The sequence below is a fragment of the Leptodactylus fuscus genome, chromosome 1 (genome assembly GCF_031893055.1).
Source record: "Leptodactylus fuscus isolate aLepFus1 chromosome 1, aLepFus1.hap2, whole genome shotgun sequence".
Taxonomy (NCBI): domain Eukaryota; kingdom Metazoa; phylum Chordata; class Amphibia; order Anura; family Leptodactylidae; genus Leptodactylus; species Leptodactylus fuscus.
The window spans coordinates 1,992,709-2,019,183 of NC_134265.1; the positions used below are offsets into that span (position 1 = coordinate 1,992,709).

Below are 26,475 nucleotides of genomic sequence, written 5' to 3' on the forward strand. Positions count from 1 at the left end.
TAATTAGTCCAACCAATTCCTTGTTGAGACAAAACTACTTATCTTTGATAGGGACAAGATGGCTGACAAAATACAAGATGGAGGATGTGATCCTAACAGAAGATTTGTTGACATTATCGACCAGGATCGAATAGGAATAGGAATAGGAAACTTTAGAATTGCGCAGCTTGCGTTTTATATACTGCAGGTTTATATATATATATATATATATATATATATATATATATATTAATTGTAAGTTTGTATTTTTTGATAAAAGTTGGCCATGACGATAGCAATGGAATCACTATATGTGTGTCTTGTAGAATAATGTTTGTATTTGCATCAATCAATGGGGATAATGTGATGTGTTAGGATATATGGTGGGTCATGTTATATATTACTAGCTATAACTCACGACTTCATCGGCAGCTCCCTGACGCTTGCACAAACCATCTGCAGCGCGGCCCGTTGGCCCCAACGCCCCTCTACTTGCGGCCAGCGCGGGCTCCTCTCACAGCATGTTGGGCCGGGACCCTCTCCTTTTCCCCCACCCGTGCCCCCGGACCTCCCCTTACCCCCATCTGCGTCCCCAGCCCCTTTCTCCCCCTTACCCACCTGTGACCCCCGGTTACCTTCTCCCCCCCATCCGTATGTTCAATCCCCCCCCCCCCTACTTACCTTCTGCTCTCTGGTCCTAATCCCCCCCAACCCCCAACACCTCCTTCATCTTATTCATGATTTTCAAATAATGTGTATATATGTATATAATCAATGGGTGGATTTTTTTCCTGAATACCATCAGTCCCATATAGGGTTGAATTTATTCAAGGTGGAGTCTCATTGACCAGGTGTTTTTAGGAGCTCCATGAGGAAGGGGCAAGGCTCCCTGAAACGCGTAGCTTCGATGTGTTTTTTGAGACTTTTTCTTCCCATCAAGTTACATTGTAACTTTTTTATTTATGGAATAAAGGATACATTTTATACAAATATCTTCATTGTTGGGCTTCAGTTGATGCTGGATATTTTTACTACTTACTTCAACAAGTTTCCTATAATATTTTTGTATAATAAGCAAAAACTGAGCCTTCCAATCTCATCTACAGTGTAAAGATAAAGAAAGACCTGGACCCGGTACAGTGAGATCTACTGCGGCCACTATAGGTCCTTGTCTATAGGGGATGAGCAGAATGTTTATTAGCTTATTAACAGTGGAGGCCGAACATGAATTAATAATGGTTCTACTTCTTCTCTTGTAGACTAATCCACGTCAGACACATCCACAGGAGACACATCTACAGGAGACACATCCACAGGAGACACATCCACAGGAGACACCCATAGGAAACATACCCACAGAAGACACATCCATAGGAGACACATCCACAGCAGACATGCTTCTCCTACTTCTATCACTGACCCTGGCCATCGGAAGTTCACATGGTCAGTTTCCCCGTGTCTGTATGACAGAGGACGCTCAACTTAATAAAACATGTTGTCCTTTGTGGAATGGAAGTCCCTGTGGCAGAGATGCAGATCGTGGAGTTTGCATTGATTGGGAGAAGAAAAATCAGGGTATCCAGCACTATGATGACCGTCTGAACTGGCCACAAGGCTACTTTCTCTTCAGTTGTGAGTGTTTAGGTAACTATGGTGGATTTAACTGCGGGAGGTGCAAACCTGGATATTCTGGTGACAAATGTGATAAACCAAAAACTGTGGTGAGGAAAGAGATCCGGGAGTTGTCCGTGTTAGAAAGAAGGAGGTTCTTCAGTTACCTCAACCTGGCCAAATACACCATCAGTAAGAACTATGTCATACTGGTCACTGGTGACAGACACCACCGCAGCACGTATAAATTTATCAATGCCACCATTTATGATATTTTTGCTTGGATACATTATTACTCCATGAAGCCAATACTGATGAACAGCACCTTCACCTCAAAAACCAACTATGCCCACCAGGGTCCAGCCTTCCCAGGGTGGCATCGTAGGCTGCTCCTCTTCCTGGAGAGCGAGATCCAGGAGCTGATGGGAGACGAGGACTTTGGACTTCCATATTATAACTGGAGTCATGAGAAAAACTGCTCCATCTGTACTGAAGACTTCCTGGGCAGTAATGACCTACAAGGCAATATCATCGCATCATCATACTTTGCTTCCTGGGGGGTGAGTGACACATTTTACTACTTCCTGTAAGTTTTGTTTGTTATTCCTACACAGAACAATAACTTGGGGGGTTGAAGGATCTTACCTCACCAAAGCCACTTTGGCACACCTGCGATCACCTTTCTTACCTTCAACTAATGTCCCGTGACTGTACCTGGTTCCATTACTGTATCTTATCAGCAGCTGCCTATGTCATCTCTTCTATAATCCTGCAGGCCATCTGTAGCGGCTACAATTACGTTGATGCCTACTGTCGGAGTGCTGAGAGGAGATTCCCTGTAGAAAATGTGCTCAGAAAACCAGATAGGGACCCAACCACGCGTATCCCCACATATCTAGATGTCCAGCACACACTGAAATGGAAGACGTTTGACACTGAACCATTCGACAGAACATCAAAATACAGTTTCCGGAATTGTCTGGAAGGTAAAAGTCAAAAATGAATCAAGTGATCATCCTCTGTTCTGTAGGTCATGGCACACGGCTGCAGGTGATTTGTTATAATAGCGAGGCACAAGCTGATTCCGAGCAGCCTATGGTCTGCACCTTGTTATCTATCGTAGAGATGGGAGAACCTTGTGAGATTTGTTTCCCAAATACCTGTGAGGTTTATCCATCTGTCTCATGTCATTCTGGAATGGAAATGATATAATAACACTCTATGGTAGAGATGGGAGAACCGATCCGTTCCCAGCCGGGTTCGGCCTGAATATTTCAATCTGCTAGATATTAACAAAACTGAATAAATGGAGATTTGTCTTAGACTAAACACAATGTCACCTGACAGCCGCAGTATTTGTGTCATTTGTGGTGAGAAATAGGGAGAGAGAGATCTGCTGAGGGCTAGATAGCTTTTAGTAGGCGGGAAAAACGGAAGAACAACAACAGCTCTTTTCAGAGCTATACTGCAGAGAGAGGAGTTGAGATTTCAATGGGGTGTCTCCCCAAATCAGGGATACAGAGCAAATCAGTCCAGCCAGATACACTGAACACAGCTTTTGTCGGTGTACAGACCATAAAAAGGGCATTACTATACATCTAAAAATTCGTAAGGCTAGCACAAGGGGACGGGGGCGAGGAAGGAGGCGTGGAAATGCAGATAAGGAGCAAGGTTGCGCTCAACCAACGGCGTCTACTGCGCCTACTGCTCTGCGGCAACAAGCATTGCGCTTCCCCACAGTCCCTGACTTGATGGCCACATTAAGTAGGGTGCAGGGCACAACACTAACCAGGCCCGAGCACCAGGAAGAGGTGTTACAATGGCTGGTGGACAATGCTTCCAGCACATTCTCCACCAGCCATTCAGCCTCTACCTCAACTCCTCCTCCTACCCAACAGTCTGGTCCTCCTTCCTCACAACATGCCCAATCTTCCCAGCAACCTAATCCCACCTTTCCCGCCTCCCAGGAGCTGTTTTCGGCTCCATTCACTGTCCCTCTCTCTGTCCCACCACGTCCTGAATCACCAGAGGTAACAGATGACTTCCCTGATGCACAAACACTGGAGCATCCGTTATCTCCTGTTGTTGTTGTTGACCAGCAATCGGCCCTCAGTGACAAAGATGATGAGATACAGTTGCCATCAGGGCAGCTTGTTGCCGTCGTCGTTGCGCAAGATGAGGAGGAGGAACCGTTGGAAGATTTGGAAGAGGAGGTGGTGGACGACAAGGACACTGACCCGACCTGGACAGGGCGGATGTCAAGCGGGGAGAGCAGTGGAGATGTGGAGGGAAGTGCAGCACCAAAGAGGATGGCTAAAGGCAGAGGCATGTGCAGAGGCACAGGACAGCTGCTTCACCGAAACCAGGCCACAGCCAGCAGGGCCCAAAATGTTCCCTCTTGTAGCCAGCCTATAAAAACTCCCCCATCGAGGCCACGGTCTTTGGTGGTGTGGAAATTTTTTAATGTATGTGCGGCGGACAAATATAGTGCCGTTTGCACACTCTGCAACTCAAAACTGAGTAGGGGCTCTGAAAAAACCTCACAACCACTACCATGCGCCGTCATTTGGAAGGCAAGCACTGGGCTCAGTGGCAGAGAGCAAACACAGGACAATCATCGTCCGGTGTTGCCGCCACTACCTCTCCCACTGTTGCCAGTGCTGGCGCTGCAGTCCAGACCAGCAGCCAGGAAACCTCCACATCTTCCTCCACCACTTTGGGGACTTCTCCCACATCCTCCCCTTTTCCTGAATCGGCTCCTTCTCCTGTCTTACGTCCTTCTCCTGTCTTAGCTCCTTCTCCTGTACCATCATGCACCTCCTCAAAACAACCCACCATCTCCCAGACTTTTGAGCGCAGGCAAAAATACAGCACTACCCACCCCCATGCACAAGCCTTAAATGCGCACATCTCCAAACTCCTGGCCCAGGAGATGTTGCCTTTCCGGCTTGTGGAATCTCAGGCCTTCCATGACCTGATGGCAAGTGCGGCAGCTCGCTATGCAGTCTCTAGCTGTCACTACTTCTCCAGGTGTGCCGTCCCCACCTTGCACTAGCACGTCTCACGCAACATCCTGCGGGCCCTAAGTACCGCGATTTGCACAAAGGTCCACTTGACCACCGATGCGTGGACAAGTGCATGCAGACAGGGACGCTACATTTCACTGACGGCACACTGGCTGAATGTAGTTGAGGCTGGGACCGGGTCACAATCTGAGGCGGTCTACCTCATTTACCCGTCCAACATTCCTAGCAGGGGTTTTGAACCACCACCCTCCTCCTCCTCCTCCACCTCCTCCGCCATCACATTGACCCCAGCTACCAGCTGGAAACGCTGCAGCACTGGAGTGGGGAGACATCAGCAGGCCTTGCTGAAGCTCATCAACTTGGGTGCACAAAAACACACTGTCCCCAAGGTGAGGGATGCCATCCTCGATGAGCCGTCAACATGGTTTTCGCTGCTGCACCTGGGCCCAGGCATGGTCGTGTGTGATAACGGCCGCAACCTGGTAGCGGCTCTAGAGCTTGCCAACCTCCAACACGTTCCATGCCTGGTCCACGTGTTCAATTTAGTGGTGCAATGGTTTTTAAAAACGTACCCCAATTTACCCGAGCTACTGGTGAAAGTGCGGCGCTTGTGCGTCCACTTTCGCAAGTCCACAGTAGCTGCTGCTAGCCTCCGAGGCCTCCAGCAACGCCTCCATCTGCCAGAACACTGGCTGATGTGCGAAGTCTCCAGACGCTGGAACTCGATGTACCACATGTTGAGCAGGGTGTGTGAGCAGCAGAGACCTTTGATGGAGAACCAACTCCAAAACCCAAGGGTTCCTCAGAGTCAGCTTCCGCAGTTTCTGCACCATGAGTAGCCATGGATGGCAGACTTATGCGAGATCTTATGCATCTTTGAGGAGTATAGGAACAGAAACATCCCAGCAGGATAGTCAGGGCACACATGACATAGTCCTGTCCGCTTCACAGCGTATATTGAGGGAGGAAGAGGAGGAGGATGAAGTAGCAGATCTCATTGTCACACAGGAGGATAGCGGGGCAGTTCATTGCGTCCAATTACTGCAGCGCGGTTGGGGCATTTTGGAGGGGGAGGAGGAGGAAATGGAGAGTGAGCATTCCGGTGGGGGCAGCCAAGTGACGCCAAGTAACACTCTGGCACACATGGCTGAATACATGTTGGAGTGCTTTGCAACTGACAAACGCATTGCCAAAATCCTGGAAAGCAACAACTACTGGATTTTTGCAATCCTCGACCCCCGGTATAAAAATTTTGTTTGTAATTTTATTTCGGTAGAGGGGAGGGCCAGTCGCATGAGTGATTGCCACAAGCAACTGGTGCAGAATATGATGGAGATGTTTCCATCAACTGTCGTTGGCGGCAGAGAGGACAGTTCCTCCAACAGGCGACAAACTGTTATCCGGGCCACACCCGGCAGGGGCACACTCTCCAAGGTCTGGGACACGTTAATGGCACCCACTTGCCAAAGTACCGCCACTGAGGGGCCTAGTGTCACCAGGAGGGATAAGTATAGGCGCATGTTGTGGGAGTACCTGGCCGACACCAGCCCTGTCCTCTCCGATCCCTCTGCGCCCTATACTTATTGGGTCTCCAAGTTTGATTTGTGGCTGGAACTTGCACTGTATGCATTGGAGGTCTTTTCCTGCCGCCAGCGTGCTTTCCGAAAGGGTCTTCAGCGCAGCCGGTGGCATTTTTATGGATAAGCGCAGACGGCTGTCAGCTGACAGTGTTGACCGGCTGACGCTGATAAAAATGAACAGCCACTGGATAGACCCATCATTTTCGTGTCCACCAGTGTCAAGCACCCCGACATGAAGTTTCATGTGTGTGCTCAACCTCTACAATTCCTCCTCATACTCCTCCTCCATCAGCGCTGCACAATTCAGCTCCTACTAGTCTCAATCCACCCTGATTCCCCCAAACTCTGCCGGTGCAAGGCTCTACTAACTCCAAGGGCCAAAACACTGACAGTGCAAGGGTCTACTCACTTCAAGGGCCAAAAACACTGCTGATGCAAGGGTCTACTCACTCCAAGGGCCAAAAACACTGCTGGTGCAAGGCTCTACTCACTCCAAGGGCCAAAAACAATACTTTTTAAAGGCTCTACTCACTCTACAGGCCAAAAGCACTGCCAGTGCAAGGGTCTACTCACTCCCAGGGCCAAAACACTGACAGTGCAAGGGTCTACTCACTCCCAGGGCCAAAAACACTGCCGGTGCAAGGCTCTAATCACTCCAAGGGCCAAAACACTGCCGATGCAAGGGTGTACTCAATCCAAGGGCCAAAAACACTGACAGTAAAAGGGTCTACTCACTTCAAGGGCCAAAAACACTGCTGGTGCAAGGGTCTACTCACTCCAAGGGCCAAAACACTGCCGGTGCAAGGGTATACTCACTCCAAGGGCCAAAAACAATACTTTTTAAAGGCTCTACTCACTCCAAGGGCCAAAAACACTGCTGGTGCAAGGTTCTACTCCCTCCAAGGGCCAAAAACAGTTTTTAAAGGCTCAATTCACTCCAAGGGCCAAAAACTAAATCTCTGCTCTTTAAAGGCTCAACTCACCCCAAGGGCCAACAAATCTCTGCTGGTGAAGGCTGAACTAAGTTACAGGGCCTAAATCTCTGCAGGTAGAGGCTGAAGTCACCTGAAGGGCCCCAATCTCTGCTGGAGCTCAGCTTAAGGGCCTGGAACTTCATTTGGAAGGGCTCATGTGAAGGGCCATAAACGTGAATTTTGGAAGGTCTTACCACATCACACACATCCACAATGACAGGTCAGGGGGGGGACTGAAGGATTTCCCATTGTCTATTCCATCTGTGGCTGTCATGGGCAATGTGATATAAAGGGGGGCTCGGTAATGTTTGTGGAGCTTACATTGGGGTTTGTGTCCCTCCATTTGGGGAGTAAAGAAGGTTTCCAGGTATTTACCCCCCACTGTGATAGAGGTTGTAGTGAGTGTGTATAGTGTGTAGTTGTTAGGCTGTGATAGTGGGGTAATAGATAGTGGGGTAACACACTTTGGTGTGTTAGATGCCCCCAGACATGCACCCCCTGCTGTCCCAGTTACATTGCAGAGGTGTTGCATCATTTCCTGGGGGGTCATAGTGGACTTGGTGACTCTCCTGAGGTGAATGGTGGGATCCCCTGACACGAAGCATTTTCTCCCATAGACTATAATGGGGTTCCAGATTCCTTCCAATAGTCCCATATTCAGATGATATTCAGAACGAATAACGAACATCGAATATTTTACTGTTCGCTCATCTCTATTATCCACCTCTTCTTCTTGTTTGTTTGGTTTTTAGAAAAATAATTGTACAGATGTCGACAAAAATGAAAGGCTTGCAATATTTCTGTAATTTATTAGATTGTAACTAGAATTGAGCGATAGGAAAAGATCGGATCCTGATCGGCGATTGAACAAATTTCATGATCGGGATCGGCTGGAAAACGATTGGAAATCGGATTTTAAAATCGATCCTGAAATCTCAAGATCGGCTCAACCGTAATTGTAACATGGAGTTTGCCAAATCTGCACTGTTTCGCTGTTGGGAGCGTGACTTGGAACCAGAGAAATGGTGCCGGGCATTCCAACTTGTTAACTCGTTGCTACAATACAGTATCCATGTTGAGACAGCAACAAAGCAGCTGATCAGAAGGGCCATGTCTGTACTGTGTATATATAGTCCTAGGAGCCCTGACAGTGTCATACACTATGTATTATAGATATTTATAGTCCTAGGAGTCCTGACAGTGTCATACACTATGTATTATAGATATATATATAGTCCTAGGAGCCCTGACAGTGTCATACACTATGTATTATAGATATATATAGTACTAGGAGTCCTGACAGTGTCATACACTATATATTATAGATATATATAGTCCTAGGAGCCCTGACAGTGTCATACACTATGCATTATAGATATATATAGTCCTAGGAGCCCTGACAGTGTCATACACTATGTATTATATATATATATATAGTCCTAGGTGCCCTGACAGTGTCATACACTATGTATTATAGATATATATAGTCCTAGGAGCCCTGACAGTGTCATACACTATGTATTATAGATATGTATAGTCCTAGGAGTCCTGACACTGTCATACACTATGTATTATAGATATATATATAGTCCTAGGAGCCCTGACAGTATCATACACTATGTATTATAGATATGTATATAGTCCTAGGAGCCCTGACAGTGTCATACACTATGTATTATAGATATGTATATAGTCCTAGGAGCCCTGACAGTGTCATACACTATGTATTATAGATATGTATATAGTCCTAGGTGCCCTGACAGTGTCATACACTATGTATTATAGATATATAGTCCTAGGATCCCTGACAGTGTCATACACTATGTATTATAGATATATATAGTCCTAGGAGCCCTGACAGTGTCATACACTATGTATTATAGATATATATATATAGTCCTAGGAGTCCTGACAGTGTCATACACTATGTATTATAGATATATATATATATATATATATATATATATAGTCCTAGGAGTCCTGACAGTGTCATACACTATGTATTATAGATATATATAGTCCTAGGAGTCCTGACAGTGTCATACACTATGTATTATAGATATATATAGTCCTAGGAGCCCTGACAGTGTCATACACTATGTATTATAGATATATATAGTACTAGGAGTCCTGACAGTGTCATACACTATGTATTATAGATATATATATAGTCCTAGGAGCCCTGACGGTGTCATACACTATGTATTATAGATATATATAGTACTAGGAGCCCTGACAGTGTCATACACTATGTATTATAGATATATATATATAGTCCTAGGAGTCCTGACAGTGTCATACACTATGTATTATAGATATATATATATATATATATATATAGTCCTAGGAGTCCTGACAGTGTCATACACTATGTATTATAGATATATATAGTCCTAGGAGCCCTGACAGTGTCATACACTATGTATTATAGATATATATAGTACTAGGAGTCCTGACAGTGTCATACACTATGTATTATAGATATATATATAGTCCTAGGAGCCCTGACGGTGTCATACACTATGTATTATAGATATATATAGTACTAGGAGCCCTGACAGTGTCATACACTATGTATTATAGATATATATAGTCCTAGGAGCCCTGACAGTGTCATACACTATGTATTATAGATATATATAGTACTAGCAGTCCTCCCCTGGTGACTCCTGAGGCCCAATCTTATGTCTTAGTTCTCACCCTGGGCCTGTGATAGTGACCAGGAGTTTGGAGGACTCAGGAAGACACAAGATGACAGAAGACTGTAAGGCATCTCAGCAGACGTGTCAGTGTTTGTTGTGTTTCTTCTCATCTCCTGGACTTCTTCTTACTTCCCTATAGTGTCTCAGAAGACCCCTGAATATAATACTGATTTGTGGGTTTCAAGCCCTAAAAGATTCAGATAAAAGCCAAAACTTTTTGATAATTTGTGTGGAATTCTGTTTATTCCCAACCAGATCTCTCATCTCTCGCTCATACACTGATGATACATTTTCCTCTTCTGCTCTTTCAGGATTCTTGAACCCTTTGGATGGGAAGAGCGAGGATGAAAACATGCACAATATGTTCCATGATTATATTGGGGGGACGATGTCTCAGGTCCCAATATCTGCCAATGACCCCATCTTTATAATACACCATGCCTACATAGATAAGTAAGTCATTGACTATTGTCTGATAACTGTTTGCTACAATGTATATAGAGGGTAATGAATTATCTTACAATGTTTCATATCTTCTCCTCAGGTAATAATTCAGTCTTCAGCATCTTCACTCCTTTCTTACCATTGACCCCTCTCACATGCTGATACCTATATTATTCCCTGACAAATGACCATTGTCACTGTAACTCTATAACTCCATTCTTTACACGCTTCCATCTCCAACCCATCAAGTTCATCTCCAAATTTCAGTGTTAACCAAGACGTACTTGGAATGTAGAGATTCCTACAATAGGTTTATAGTAACATAGAAGATGAGGTTGCTTGAAGTCAGAGGTCCAAAAAGTTCAACCTATAACCCAGCAGTGTTTACCCATAGAAAGGTAAAAAAGGCTGATATCAATTTCCCATGTCAAGGAGAAAAATTCCTTTTTACCTCCAAATCCGGCAATCAGTATAAAACCTGCATCACCTTGATTTCACCAAAAGTTAAAAACCTGCAGTATTTTTCTAGAGGACGTCCCCTTGTCACCGGTCTGGGTGTAGAGGACGTACACTTGTCACTGTTGCCTTGCTAGGTTTAGAGGACATCCCCTTGTCACCGGTCTAGGTGTAGAGGATGTCCCCTTGTCACTGTCACCGGTCTAGGTGTAGAGGACGTCCCCTTTGTCACTGTCACCAGTCTAGGTGTAGAGGACGTCCCCTTATCACTGTCTCTGATCTAGGTGTAGAGGATGTCCCCTTGTCACTGTCTCTGGTCTAGGTGTAGAGGACGTCTCCTTGTCACTTTCACTGGTCTAGGTGTAGAGGACGTCCCCTTGTCACTGTCACCGGTCTAGGTGTAGAGGACGTCCCCTTGTCACTGTCACTGGTCTAGGTGTAGAGGCCATCCCCTTGTCATTCTTACCGGTCTAGGTGTAGAGGATGTCCCCTTGTCACCGGTCTAGGTGTAGAGGACGTACACTTGTCACTGTCACCGGTCTAGGTGTAGAGGACGTCCCCTTGTCACTGTCACTGGTCTAGGTGTAGAGGACGTCCCCTTGTCACTGCCCATGGTCTAGGTGTAGAGGACGTCCCCTTGTCACTGTCACTGGTCTAGGTGTAGAGGACGTCCCCTTGTCACTGTCACTGGTCTAGGTGTAGAGGACGTCCCCTTGTCACTGTCACTGGTCTAGGTGTAGAGGATGTCTCCTTGTCACTGTCACCGGTCTAGGTGTAGAGGACGTCCCCTTTGTCACTGTCACCAGTCTAGGTGTAGAGGACGTCCCCTTATCACTGTCTCTGATCTAGGTGTAGAGGATGTCCCCTTGTCACTGTCTCTGGTCTAGGTGTAGAGGACGTCTCCTTGTCACTTTCACTGGTCTAGGTGTAGAGGACGTCCCCTTGTCACTGTCACCGGTCTAGGTGTAGAGGACGTCCCCTTGTCACTGTCACCGGTCTAGGTGTAGAGGACGTCCCCTTGTCACTGTCACCGGTCTAGGTGTAGAGGCCATCCCCTTGTCATTCTTACCGGTCTAGGTGTAGAGGATGTCCCCTTGTCACCGGTCTAGGTGTAGCGGACGTACACTTGTCACTGTCACCGGTCTAGGTGTAGAGGACGTCCCCTTGTCACTGTCACTGGTCTAGGTGTAGAGGACGTCCCCTTGTCACTGCCCATGGTCTAGGTGTAGAGGACGTCCCCTTGTCACTGTCACTGGTCTAGGTGTAGAGGACGTCCCCTTGTCACTGTCACCGGTCTAGGTGTAGAGGACGTCCCCTTGTCACTGTCACTGGTCTAGCTGTAGAGGACGTCCCCTTGTCACTGTCACCGGTCTAGGTGTAGAGGACGTCCCCTTGTCAATGTCACCGGTCTAGGTGTAAAGGACGTCCCCTTGTCACCGGTCTAGGTGTAGAGGACGTCCACTTGTCACTGTCACCGATCTAGGTGTAGAGGACGTCCCCTTGTCACTGGTCTAGGTGTAGAGGACGTCCCCTTGTCACTGTCACCGGTCTAGGTGTAGAGGCCATCCCCTTGTCATTCTTACCGGTCTAGGTGTAGAGGATGTCCCCTTGTCACCGGTCTAGGTGTAGAGGACGTACACTTGTCACTGTCACCGGTCTAGGTGTAGAGGACGTCCCCTTGTCACTGTCACTGGTCTAGGTGTAGAGGACGTCCCCTTGTCACTGCCCATGGTCTAGGTGTAGAGGACGTCCCCTTGTCACTGTCACTGGTCTAGGTGTAGAGGACGTCCCCTTGTCACTGTCACCGGTCTAGGTGTAGAGGACGTCCCCTTGTCACTGTCACTGGTCTAGCTGTAGAGGACGTCCCCTTGTCACTGTCACCGGTCTAGGTGTAGAGGACGTCCCCTTGTCAATGTCACCGGTCTAGGTGTAAAGGACGTCCCCTTGTCACCGGTCTAGGTGTAGAGGACGTCCACTTGTCACTGTCACCGATCTAGGTGTAGAGGACGTCCCCTTGTCACTGTCACCGGTCTAGGTGTAGAGGACGTCCACTTGTCACTGTCACTGGTCTAGGTGTAGAGGACGTCCTCTTGTCACTGTCACTGGTCTAGGTGTAGAGGACGTCCCCTTGTCACTGTCACTGGTCTAGGTGTAGAGGACGTCCCCTTGTCGCTGTCACTGGTCTAGGTGTAGAGGGCGTCCTCTTGTCACTGTCACTGGTCTAGGTGTAGAGGACGTCCCCTTGTCACTGTCACTGGTCTAGGTGTAGAGGACGTCCCCTTGTCGCTGTCACTGGTCTAGGTGTAGAGGGCGTCCTCTTGTCACTGTCACTGGTCTAGGTGTAGAGGACGTCCACTTGTCACTGTTGCCTTGCTAGGTGTAGAGGACGTCCCCTTGTCACTGTGACTGGTCTAGGTTAGAGGACGTCCTCTTGTCATTGTCATTGTCACTGGTCTAGAGAACGTCCTCTAGTCACTGTCACCGGTCTAGGTGTAGTGGGCGTCCCCTTGTCACTGTCACCGGTCTAGGTATAGAGGCTGTCCCCTTGTCACTGTCACTGGTCTAGATGTAGAGGACGTCCCCTTCTCACTGTCACCGGTCTAGGTGTAGAGGACGTCCCCTTGTCACTGTCACTGGTCTAGGTTAGAGGACGTCCCCTTGTCATTGTCATTGTCACTGGTCTAGAGGACGTCCTCTAGTCACGGTCACCGGTCTAGGTGTAGTGGGCGTCCCCTTGTCACTGTCACCGGTCTAGATGTAGAGGCTGTCCCCTTGTCACTGTCACTGGTCTAGGTGTAGAGGACGTCCCCTTGTCACTGTCACTGGTCTAGGTGTAAAGGATGTCCCCTTGTCACTGTCACCGGCCTAGGTGTATAGAGGACGTTCCCTTGTCCCTGTTGCCTTGCTAGGTGTGAAGGACGTCCCCTTGTCACTGTCACCAGTCTAGGTGTAGAGCATGTCCCCTTGTCACTGTCACCGGTCTAGGTGTAGAGGACGTCCCCTTGTCACTGTCACTGGTCTCGGTGTAGAGGACGACCCCTTATCACTGTTACTGGTCTAGGTGTAGAGGACGTCCCCTTGTCACTGTCTCTGGTCTAGGTGTAGAGGACGTCCCCTTGTCACTGTCACCGGTCTAGGTGTAAAGGACGTCCCCTTGTCACCGGTCTAGGTGTAGAGGACATCCACTTGTCACTGTCACCGATCTAGGTGTAGAGGACGTCCCCTTGTCACTGTCACTGGTCTAGCTGTAGAGGATGTCCCCTTGTCACTGTCACTGGTCTAGGTGTAGAGGACATCCCCTTGTCACTGTTACCGGTCTAGGTGTAGAGGACGTCCCCTCGTCACTGTCACTGGTCTAGGTGTAGAGGACGTCCCCTTGTCACTGTCACCGGTCTAGGTGTAGAGGACATCCCCTTGTCACTGTCACTGGTCTAGGTTAGAGGACGTCCCATTGTCATTGTCACTGGTCTAGAGAACGTCCTCTAGTCACTGTCACCGGTCTAGGTGTAGTGGGCGTCCCCTTGTCACGGTCACCGGTCTAGATGTAGAGGACGTCCCCTTGTCACTGTCACCGGTCTAGGTGTAGAGGCTGTCCCCTTGTCACTGTCACTGGTCTAGATGTAGAGGACGTCCCCTTGTCACTGTCACTGGTCTAGATGTAGAGGACGTCCACTAGTCCCTGTTGCCTTGCTAGGTGTAGAGGACGTCCCCTTGTCACTGTCACCGGTCTAGGTGTAGAGGACGTCCTCTTGTCGCTGTCACCGGTCTAGGTGTAGAGGACGTCCCCTTGTCACCGCTCTAGGTGTAGAGGATGTCCCCTTGTCACTGTCACCGGTCTAGGTGTAGAGGACGTCCCCTTGTCACTGTCACCAGTCTAGGTGTAGAGGACGTCCCCTTATCACTGTCTCTGATCTAGGTGTAGAGGATGTCCCCTTGTCACTGTCTCTGGTCTAGGTGTAGAGGACGTCTCCTTGTCACTTTCACTGGTCTAGGTGTAGAGGACGTCCCCTTGTCACTGGTCTAGGTGTAGAGGACGTCCCCTTGTCACTGTCACCGGTCTAGGTGTAGAGGCCATCCCCTTGTCATTCTTACCGGTCTAGGTGTAGAGGATGTCCCCTTGTCACCGGTCTAGGTGTAGAGGACGTACACTTGTCACTGTCACCGGTCTAGGTGTAGAGGACGTCCCCTTGTCACTGTCACTGGTCTAGGTGTAGAGGACGTCCCCTTGTCACTGTCACCGGTCTAGGTGTAGAGGACGCCCCCTTGTCACTGTCACTGGTCTAGGTGTAGAGGATGTCCCCTTGTCACTGTCACCGGTCTAGGTGTAGAGGATGTCCCCTTGTCACTGTCACCGGTCTAGGTGTAGAGGACGCCCCCTTGTCACTGTCACTGGTCTAGGTGTAGAGGACGTCCCCTTGTCACTGCCCATGGTCTAGGTGTAGAGGACGTCCCCTTGTCACTGTCACTGGTCTAGGTGTAGAGGACGTCCCCTTGTCACTGTCACTGGTCTAGCTGGAGAGGACGTCCCCTTGTCACTGTCACCGGTCTAGGTGTAGAGGACGTCCCCTTGTCAATGTCACCGGTCTAGGTGTAAAGGACGTCCCCTTGTCACCGGTCTAGGTGTAGAGGACGTCCACTTGTCACTGTCATCGATCTAGGTGTAGAGGACGTCCCCTTGTCACTGTCACTGGTCTAGCTGTAGAGGACGTCCCCTTGTCACTGTCACTGGTCTAGGTGTAGAGGACGTCCCCTTGTCACTGTCACCGGTGTAGGTGTAAAGGACGTCCCCTTGTCACCGGTCTAGGTGTAGAGGACGTCCACTTGTCACTGTTGCCTTGCTAGGTGTAGAGGACGTCCCCTTTTCACTGTGACTGGTCTAGGTTAGAGGACGTCCTCTTGTCATTGTCAGTCACTGGTCTAGAGAACGTCCTCTAGTCACTGTCACCGGTCTAAGTGTAGTGGGCGTCCCCTTGTCACTGTCACCGGTCTAGGTGTAGAGGCTGTCCCCTTGTCACTGTCACTGGTCTAGATGTAGAGGACGTCCCCTTGTCACTGTCACCGGTCTAGGTGTAGAGGATGTCCCCTTGTCACTGTCACCGGTCTAGGTGTAGAGGACGTCCCCTTGTCACTGTCACTGGTCTAGGTTAGAGGACGTCCCATTGTCATTGTCATTGTCACTGGTCTAGAGAACGTCCTCTAGTCACTGTCACCGGTCTAGGTGTAGTGGGCGTCCCCTTGTCACTGTCACCGTTCTAGGTGTAGAGGACGTCCCCTTGTCACTGTCACCGGTCTAGGTGTAGAGGACGTGCCCTTGTCACTGTCACCGGTCTAGGTATAGAGGACATCTTCTTTTTACTGTCATCGGTCTAGAGGACGTTCCCTTGTCACTGTCACTGGTCTAGGTGTAGAGGATGTTCCCTTGTCACTGTCACTGGTCTAGGTGTAGAGGATGTTCCCTTGTCACTGTCACTGGTCTAGGTGTAGAGGATGTTCCCTTGTCACTGTCACTGGTCTAGGTGTAGAGGATGTTCCCTTGTCACTGTCACTGGTCTAGGTGTAGAGGACGTTCCCTTGTCACTGTCACTGGTCTAGGTGTAGAGGACGTTCCCTTGTCACTGTCACTGGTCTAGGTGTAGAGGACGTTCCCTTGTCACTGTCACTGGTCTAGGTGTAGAGGACGTTCCCTTGTCACTGTCACTGGTCTAGGTGTAGAGGATGTTCCCTTGTCACTGTCACTGGTCTAGGTGTAGAGGACGTTCCCTTGTCACTGTCACTGGTCTAGGTGTAGAGGATGTTCCCTTGTCACTGTCACCAGTCTAGGTGTAGAGGACGCCTCCTTGTCACTGTCACTGGTCTAGGTGTAGAGGACGTCCCCTTGTCACTGTCACTGGTCTAGGTGTAGTGGACATCCCCTTGTCACTGTCACTGGTCTAGGTGTAGAGGAAGTCCCCTTGTCACTCTTACCGGTCTAGGTGTAGAGGACGTCCCCTTGTCACCGGTCTAGGTGTAGAGGACATACACTTGTCACTGTTGCCTTGCTAGGTGTAGAGGACGTCCCCTTGTCACCGGTCTAGGTGTAGAGGATGTCCCCTTGTCACTGTCACCGGTCTAGGTGTAGAGGACGTCCCCTTATCACTGTCTCTGATCTAGGTGTAGAGGCTGTCCCCTTGTCACTGTCACTGGTCTAGGTGTAGAGGATGTTCCCTTGTCACTGTCACTGGTCTAGGTGTAGAGGATGTTCCCTTGTCACTGTCACTGGTCTAGGTGTAGAGGATGTTCCCTTGTCACTGTCACTGGTCTAGGTGTAGAGGACGTTCCCTTGTCACTGTCACCGTTCTAGGTGTAGAGGACGTCCCCTTGTCATTGTCATTGTCACCGGTCTAGAGGACGTCCTCTTGTCACTGTCACCGTTCTAGGTGTAGAGGACGTCCCCTTGTCACTGTCACCGGTCTAGGTATAGAAGACATCTTCTTTTTACTGTCATCGGTCTAGGTGTAGAGGACGTCCCCTTGTCACTCTTACCGGTCTAGGTGTAGAGGACGTCCCCTTGTCACCGGTCTAGGTGTAGAGGACGTACACTTGTCACTGTTGCCTTGCTAGGTGTAGAGGACGTCCCCTTGTCACCGGTCTAGGTGTAGAGGATGTCCCCCTGTCACTGTCTCCGGTCTAGGTGTAGAGGACATCCCCCTGTCACTGTCACTGTTCTAGGTGTAGTGGACGTCCCCTTGTCACTGTCACTGGTCTAGGTGTAGAGGACGTCCCCTTGTCGCTGTCACTGGTCCAGGTGTAGAGGACGTCTCCTTGCCACTGTCACTGGTCTAGGTGTAGAGGACGTCCCCTTGCCACTTTCACTGGTCTAGATGTAGAGGACGTCTCCTTGTCGCTGTCACTCGTATAGGTGTAGAGGACATTCCCTTGTCACTGTCACTGGTCTAGCTGTAGAGGATGTCCCCTTGACACTGTCACTGGTCTAGGTGTAGAGGACGTCTCCTTGTCATTGCTCTAGGTGTAGAGGACGTCTCCTTGTCACTGTCACTGGTCTAGGTGTAGAGGACGTCCCCTTGTCACTTTCACTGGTCTAGGTGTAGAGGACGTCCCCTTATCGCTGTCACTGGTCTAGGTGTAGAGGATGTCTTCTTGTCACTGTCACTGGTCTAGGTGTAGAGGACGTCTCCTTGTCATTGTCAGTGGTCTAGGTGTAGAGGACGTTCCCTTGTCACTGTCACTGGTCTAGGTGTAGAGGACGTTCCGTTGTTGCTGTCACTGGTCTAGGTGTAGAGGACGTCCCCTTGTTGCTGTCACTAGTCTTTGTGTAGAGGACGTCCCCTTGTCACTGTCACTGGTCTAGGTGTAGAGGACGTCTCCTTGTCACTGGTCTACGTGTAGAGGACGCCCCCTTGTCACTGTCACTGGTCTAGGTGTAGAGGACGTTCCGTTGTCACTGTCACTGGTCTAGGTGTAGAGGACGTCCCCTTATCGCTGTCACTGGTCTAGGTGTAGAGGACGCCCCCTTGTCACTTTCACTGGTCTATGTGTAGAGGATGTTCCCTTGTCACTGTCACTGGTCTAGGTGTAGAGGACATTCCCTTGTCACTGTCACTGGTCTAGGTGTAGAGGACGTCCCCTTGTCACTGTTACTGGTCTAGGTGTAGATGACGTCCCCTTGTCACTGTCACTGGTCTAGGTGTAGAGGACGTTCCCTTGTCACTGTCACTGGTCTAGGTGTAGAGGACGTCTCCTTGTCGCTGTCACTCGTATAGGTGTAGAGGACATTCCCTTGTCACTGTCAGTGGTCTAGGTGTAGAGGATGTCCCCTTGTCACTGTCACTGGTCTAGGTGTAGAGGACGTCTCCTTGTCACTGCTCTAGGTGTAGAGGACTTCTCCTTGTCACTGTCACTGGTCTAGGTGTAGAGGACGTCTCCTTGTCACTTTCACTGGTCTAGGTGTAGAGGACGTCCCCTTATCGCTGTCACTGGTCTAGGTGTAGAGGACGCCCCCTTGTCACTGTCACTGGTCTAGGTGTAAAGGACGTTCCCTTGTCACTGTCACTGGTCTAGGTGTAGAGGACGTCTCCTTGTCACTTTCACTGGTCTAGGTGTAGAGGACGTCCCCTTATCGCTGTCACTGGTCTAGGTGTAGAGGACGTCTTCTTGTCACTGTCACTGGTCTAGGTGTAGAGGACGTCTCCTTGTCATTGTCAGTGGTCTAGGTGTAGAGGACGTTCCCTTGTCACTGTCACTGGTCTAGGTGTAGAGGACGTCTCCTTGTCACTGGTCTAGGTGTAGAGGACGTTTTCTTGTCACTTTCACTGGTCTAGGTGTAGAGGACGTCTCCTTGTCATTGTCAGTGGTCTAGGTGTAGAGGACGTTCCCTTGTCACTGTCACTGGTCTAGGTGTAGAGGACGTCCCCTTGTTGCTGTCACTGGTCTTTGTGTAGAGGACGTCCCCTTGTCACTGTCACTGGTCTAGGTGTAGAGGATGTCTCCTTGTCACTGGTCTACGTGCAGAGGACGCCCCCTTGTCACTGTCACTGGTCTAGGTGTAGAGGACGTTCCGTTGTCACGGTCACTGGTCTAGGTGTAGAGGACGTCCCCTTATCGCTGTCACTGGTCTAGGTGTAGAGGACGCCCCCTTGTCACTTTCACTGGTCTAGGTGTAGAGGATGTTCCCTTGTCGCTGTCACTAGTCTAGGTGTAGAGGACGCCCCCTTGTCACTTTCACTGGTCTAGGTGTAGAGGATGTTCCCTTGTCACTGTCACTGGTCTAGGTGTAGAGGACGTTCCCTTGTCACTGTCACTGGTCTAGGTGTAGAGGACGTCCCCTTGTCACTGTCACTGGTCTAGGTGTAGATGACGTCCCCTTGTCACTGTCACTGGTCTAGGTGTAGATGACGTCCCCTGGTCACTGTCACTGGTCTAGGTGTAGAGGATGTTCCCTTGTCACTGTCACTGGTCTAGGTGTAGAGGATGTTCCCTTTTCACTGTCACTGGTCTAGGTGTAGAGGATGTTCCCTTGTCACTGTCACTGGTCTAGGTGTAGAGGACGTTCCCTTGTCACAGTCACCGGTCTAGGTGTAGAGGATGTTCCCTTGTCACTGTTACTGGTCTAGGTGTAGAGGACGTTCCCTTGTCACTGTCACTGGTCTAGGTGTAGAGGATGTTCCCTTGTCACTGTCACTGGTCTAGGTGTATAGGATGTCTCCTTGTCACTGGTCTATGTGTAGAGGACGCCCCCTTGTCACTGTCACTGGTCTAGGTGTAGAGGACGTTCCGTTGTCACGGTCACTGGTCTAGGTGTAGAGGACGTCCCCTTATCGCTGTCACTGGTCTAGGTGTAGAGGACGCCCCCTTGTCACTTTCACTGGTCTAGGTGTAGAGGATGTTCCCTTGTCGCTGTCACTAGTCTAGGTGTAGAGGACGCCCCCTTGTCACTTTCACTGGTCTAGGTGTAGAGGATGTTCCCTTGTCACTGTCACTGGTCTAGGTGTAGAGGACGTTCCCTTGTCACTGTCACTGGTCTAGGTGTAGAGGACTTCCCCTTGTCACTGTCACTGGTCTAGGTGTAGATGACGTCCCCTTGTCACTGTCACTGGTCTAGGTGTAGATGACGTCCCCTTGTCACTGTCACTGGTCTAGGTGTAGAGGATGTTCCCTTGTCACTGTCACTGGTCTAGGTGTAGAGGACGTTCCCTTGTCACAGTCACCGGTCTAGGTGTAGAGGATGTTCCCTTGTCACTGTTACTGGTCTAGGTGTAGAGGATGTTCCCTTGTCACTGTCACTGGTCTAGGTGTAGAGGACGCCCCCTTGTCACTGTCACTGGTCTAGGTGTAGAGGACGTTCCCTTGTCACTGGTCTAGGTGTAGAGGACGTTCCCTTGTCACTGTCACTGGTCTAGGTGTAGAGGATGTTCCCTTGTCACTGTCACTGGTCTAGGTGTAGAGGACGTTCCCTTGTCACAGTCACCGGTCTAGGTGTAGAGGACGTTCCCTTGTCACAGTCACCGGTCTAGGTGTAGATGACGTCCCCTTGTCACTGTCACTGGTCTAGGTGTAGAGGACGTTCCCTTGTCACTGGTCTAGGTGTAGAGGACGTTCCCTTGTCACAGTCACCGGTCTAGGTGTAGATGACGTCCCCTTGTCACTGTCACTGGTCTAGGTGTAGAGGACGTTCCCTTGTCACTGGTCTAGGTGTAGAGGACGTTCCCTTGTCACTGTCACCGGTCTAGGTGTAGATGACGTCCCCTTGTCACTGTCACTGGTCTAGGTGTAGAGGATGTTCCCTTGTCACTGTCACTGGTCTAGGTGTAGAGGACGTTCCCTTGTCACAGTCACCGGTCTAGGTGTAGAGGATGTTCCCTTGTCACTGTCACTGGCCTAGGTGTAGAGGACGCCCCCTTGTCACTGTCACTGGTCTAGGTGTAGAGGACGTTTCGTTGTCACTGTCACTGGTCTAGGTGTAGAGGATGTCCCCTTATCGCTGTCACTGGTCTAGGTGTAGAGGACGCCCCCTTGTCACTGTCACTGGTCTAGGTGTAGAGGATGTTCCCTTGTCGCTGTCACTGGTCTAGGTGTAGAGGACGCCCCCTTGTCACTGTCACTGGTCTAGGTGTAGAGGATGTCCCCTTATCGCTGTCACTGGTCTAGGTGTAGAGGACGCCCCCTTGTCACTGTCACTGGTCTAGGTGTAGAGGATGTCCCCTTATCGCTGTCACTGGTCTAGGTGTAGAGGACGCCCCCTTGTCACTGTCACTGGTCTAGGTGTAGAGGATGTTCCCTTGTCACTGTCACTGGTCTAGGTGTAGATGACGTCCCCTTGTCACTGTCACTGGTCTAGGTGTAGAGGATGTTCCCTTGTCACTGTCACTGGTCTAGGTGTAGAGGACGTTCCCTTGTCACTGGTCTAGGTGTAGAGGACGTTCCCTTGTCACAGTCACCGGTCTAGGTGTAGATGACGTCCCCTTGTCACTGTCACTGGTCTAGGTGTAGAGGACGTTCCCTTGTCACTGGTCTAGGTGTAGAGGATGTTCCCTTGTCACTGTCACCGGTCTAGGTGTAGATGACGTCCCCTTGTCACTGTCACTGGTCTAGGTGTAGAGGATGTTCCCTTGTCACTGTCACTGGTCTAGGTGTAGAGGACGTTCCCTTGTCACAGTCACCGGTCTAGGTGTAGAGGACGTTCCCTTGTCACTGTCACCGGTCTAGGTGTAGAGGACGTCCCCTTGTCACTGTCACCGGTCTAGGTGTAGAGGATGTTCCCTTGTCACTGTCACTGGCCTAGGTGTAGAGGACGCCCCCTTGTCACTGTCACTGGTCTAGGTGTAGAGGACGTTTCGTTGTCACTGTCACTGGTCTAGGTGTAGAGGATGTCCCCTTATCGCTGTCACTGGTCTAGGTGTAGAGGACGCCCCCTTGTCACTGTCACTGGTCTAGGTGTAGAGGATGTTCCCTTGTCGCTGTCACTGGTCTAGGTGTAGAGGACGCCCCCTTGTCACTGTCACTGGTCTAGGTGTAGAGGATGTCCCCTTATCGCTGTCACTGGTCTAGGTGTAGAGGACGCCCCCTTGTCACTGTCACTGGTCTAGGTGTAGAGGATGTCCCCTTATCGCTGTCACTGGTCTAGGTGTAGAGGACGCCCCCTTGTCACTGTCACTGGTCTAGGTGTAGAGGATGTTCCCTTGTCACTGTCACTGGTCTAGGTGTAGAGGATGTTCCCTTGTCACTTTCACTGGTCTAGGTGTAGAGGACGTTCCCTGGTCACTGTCACTGGTCTAGGTGTAGAGGACGCCCCCTTGTCACTGTCACTGGTCTAGGTGTAGAGGACGTTCCCTTGTCACTGGTCTAGGTGTAGAGGACGTTCCCTTGTCACTGGTCTAGGTGTAGAGGACGTTCCCTTGTCACTGTCACTGGTCTAGGTGTAGAGGACGTTCCCTTGTCACAGTCACCGGTCTAGGTGTAGAGGATGTTCCCTTGTCACTGTTACTGGTCTAGGTGTAGAGGATGTTCCCTTGTCACTGTCACCGGTCTAGGTGTAGAGGACGTTCCCTTGTCAATGTCACCGGTCTAGGTGTAGAGGATGTTCCCTTGTCACTGTCACCGGTCTAGGTGTAGAGGACGCCCCCTTGTCTCTGTCACTGGTCTAGGTGTAGAGGATGTTCCCTTGTCACTGTCACTGGTCTAGGTGTAGATGACGTCCCCTTGTCACTGTCACTGGTCTAGGTGTAGAGGATGTTCCCTTGTCACTGTCACCGGTCTAGGTGTAGAGGACGTTCCCTTGTCACTGTCACCGGTCTAGGTGTAGAGGATGTTCCCTTGTCACTGTCACTGGCCTAGGTGTAGAGGACGCCCCCTTGTCACTGTCACTGGTCTAGGTGTAGAGGATGTTCCCTTGTCACTGTCACTGGTCTAGGTGTAGATGACGTCCCCTTGTCACTGTCACTGGTCTAGGTGTAGAGGATGTTCCCTTGTCACTGTCACTGGTCTAGGTGTAGAGGACGTTCCCTTGTCACTGGTCTAGGTGTAGAGGACGTTCCCTTGTCACAGTCACCGGTCTAGGTGTAGATGACGTCCCCTTGTCACTGTCACTGGTCTAGGTGTAGAGGACGTTCCCTTGTCACTGGTCTAGGTGTAGAGGACGTTCCCTTGTCACTGTCACCGGTCTAGGTGTAGATGATGTCCCCTTGTCACTGTCACTGGTCTAGGTGTAGAGGATGTTCCCTTGTCACTGTCACTGGTCTAGGTGTAGAGGACGTTCCCTTGTCACAGTCACCGGTCTAGGTGTAGAGGATGTTCCCTTGTCACTGTCACTGGCCTAGGTGTAGAGGACGCCCCCTTGTCACTGTCACTGGTCTAGGTGTAGAGGACGTTTCGTTGTCACTGTCACTGGTCTAGGTGTAGAGGATGTCCCCTTATCGCTGTCACTGGTCTAGGTGTAGAGGACGCCCCCTTGTCACTGTCACTGGTCTAGGTGTAGAGGATGTTCCCTTGTCGCTGTCACTGGTCTAGGTGTAGAGGACGTCTCCTTGTCACTGTCACTGGTCTAGGTGTAGAGGGTGCCCCCTTGTCACTTTCACTGGTCTAGGTGTAGAGGACGTTCCCTTGTCACTGTCACTGGTCTAGGTGTAGAGGACGCCCCCTTGTCACTGTCACTGGTCTAGGTGTAGAGGACGTTCCCTTGTCACTGTCACTGGTCTAGGTGTAGAGGATGTTCCCTTGTCACTGTCACTGGTCTAGGTGTAGAGGACGTTCCCTTGTCACAGTCACCGGTCTAGGTGTAGAGGATGTTCCCTTGTCACTGTCACTGGTCTAGGTGTAGAGGACGTTCCCTTGTCACAGTCACCGGTCTAGGTGTAGAGGATGTTCCCTTGTCACAGTCACCGGTCTAGGTGTAGAGGATGTTCCCTTGTCACTGTCACTGGTCTAGGTGTAGATGATGTTCCCTTGTCGCTGTCACTGGTCTAGGTGTAGAGGACGTTCCCTTGTCACAGTCACCGGTCTAGGTGTAGAGGATGTTCCCTTGTCACTGTCACTGGTCTAGGTGTAGAGGACGTTCCCTTGTCACAGTCACCAGTCTAGGTGTAGAGGACGTTCTCTTGTCACTGTCACTGGTCTTTGTTTAGAGGACCTACTTTCATGTCACAGCCAATCCCTCCTGCCTGAGATGGTCCAATGGGACAATTATATAATAGAGTAAGAGCTGAGTGACCAGTGAGAGAGAAGATGATAATCATGTGACTGGTGACAGAGAGTGACTTTACTGATGACATCAGAACACGTGTCCCTAATTAATCACTCATTCTCTCTTCTCTTCCAGGCTGTTTGAAGTGTGGATAAGAAAATACAACGCAACACCAGAAACGTATCCAGAAAATCACCATCTGGGTCACCAACCACTAGAGTGCGCCATGCCCTTCTTCCCCTGTGTCACCAATAAACATTTGCTGCAGACGTCTACGTACTTTGGATACGAGTACACGCACATGGATCTGCATCTTAGTGATATAGAACAAGGATAGGCCTCATGTTAATCTGTACATGTGTTATACTGATGTGACATGTGACGGACACGAGACTGACACATGACTGACACATCACTATAGGCAGACACTGACCGGAGATGAGCGAATCTGTTAATTACTAATTATCCAAACATTACTGATTTGTCCAAATATTGACAAACTGTATCTCCGGCGGTTCACCCATCAGTAGTAATAAGGCTCAGTAATCAGTCATAGAAGATGGTGGGCAGATAATTAGTAATATGTGTAACATTGTTACCAATCTATATACATATACTCCATATTATACAGATATATCACATACATTACTCCATGACACACCAGAGAATGGCATAACCAGCAATATTTAGTGTCATCATTGCCCTTTGGAGGAGGAGTCATAGAAGTGATGAGCCCGCCCCCACTGGTGATCCGGCCCCCACAGATATAGTCCAGTCTGTCTGGGATGACATGAGGAGGCAGAAGGATTGGAGTAAGCAACATCCACAGAAGATCTGGGCATAGTCCTCCAAGATGGCGGCAGGAACAACCTCCCTGCCCAGTCCTGACATAAACTATGTGCAAGTACCGAGAAGAAGGCAAAGGGCAAAGGTCACACCGAATATTGAGGGGATTTACATTTGACCTTTATTCATTAACGTAATTTTGAAAATTGACAAAAATAAACTCAATTGACCCTTCTATTTGTGAACTGTGCTGCATTTTTCACACCTGCCTATAATATTTGATATATATATATATATATATATATATATATATATATATATACACAGTGGGGGAGGGGGCTCGGCAGCAGTGGTGCAGTCCCAAACAGTCAAGACAGGGGCACAAAATGTGCAGCAAACTGGAAAAAAGGAAAATAAATAAACCTTCACTTCAGGCAATAAACCTGCAAAATAAATCCCTGCTCGTCTGAGCCACAAACTAAACAGAACTGATAACCTAACTATACATGGGTCTTACTACCAGCCACACAGACACAACAGGAGCAATATAGTGTCAGCAGCCTCAGGGTTACAGGACATAGGTTGTCCATTGATCTTGTATTGAGTATGGCAGGTTTTCTATCTGGGGGAATAAACCCCCATGACTGGTTGAGTGAAGCACAAATTGTTTTCTCTGAAAAGGAATTGACACAAACAGACACGTATACCAATATCAAAGATACGTTTAAAGCCCTTACCAAAGCTTATAGAGACTTTGTCCGCTGCTGGTGGGAGGTGCAGGGTCTAACACAGTATCTAGAGCACAAAATCATCCCGAGGGGCTTACGGAACCCCATACAGCCATCAAAAAGGGTACAAAATCCACAACTAATGGCGTTATGGATTCAAGAAATAAACAAATCCTCGCTACGCCTTATAGCACTGATACTGGCAGAGGAGAAAAAGAATTTGGATAAATACTCCACCAGTTTAAATGAATTGGTGAATAAGGCGAAAGAATTTTCCTCTGACCCAGAGTTTGTTAGGAAAGAAAAAGATCTCCAGCAAAACATTGAAAAATTTACACACTTTATAAAAACGAGGAAACACCACCAGTTTCAACGCGACCTTAATGATTTCAGGGAAAATCGCGCATACACACAATTGGAGAGAAACAGGGGTGGAAGTGAACAATCCTCTTCTGAGTATGATACCTCAGACACTGAAAGAAGTGTGAGAAGTAGGGAGAGGGCCAGGGGAAGA

At 49.4% G+C, this 26,475-nt stretch overlaps 1 protein-coding gene across 1 annotated transcript; it reads left to right on the top strand.

Moving 5' to 3' along the window:
* Window positions 1–1,373: 1,373 nt before the first annotated feature.
* On the top strand, window positions 1,374–24,784 carry LOC142191227 (tyrosinase-like). Its single transcript, XM_075262338.1, has 4 exons — window positions 1,374–2,150; window positions 2,366–2,576; window positions 10,184–10,325; window positions 24,583–24,784. The coding sequence occupies exons 1-4, from the start codon at window positions 1,374–1,376 to the stop codon at window positions 24,782–24,784; spliced, it is 1,332 nt and encodes a 443-aa protein (XP_075118439.1).
* The last annotated feature ends 1,691 nt before the right edge of the window (window positions 24,785–26,475 follow it).

Bases quoted from the DNA above. Each gene is read 5' to 3' on its own strand.
- LOC142191227 (XM_075262338.1), top strand. From the start codon at position 1,374: ATGCTTCTCCTACTTCTATCACTGACCCTGGCCATCGGAAGTTCACAT. The intron at 2,577-10,183 runs GTAAAAGTCAAA...CTGCTCTTTCAG, and splicing joins TTTCCGGAATTGTCTGGAAG to GATTCTTGAACCCTTTGGAT. The intron at 10,326-24,582 runs GTAAGTCATTGA...CTTCTCTTCCAG, and splicing joins CACCATGCCTACATAGATAA to GCTGTTTGAAGTGTGGATAA.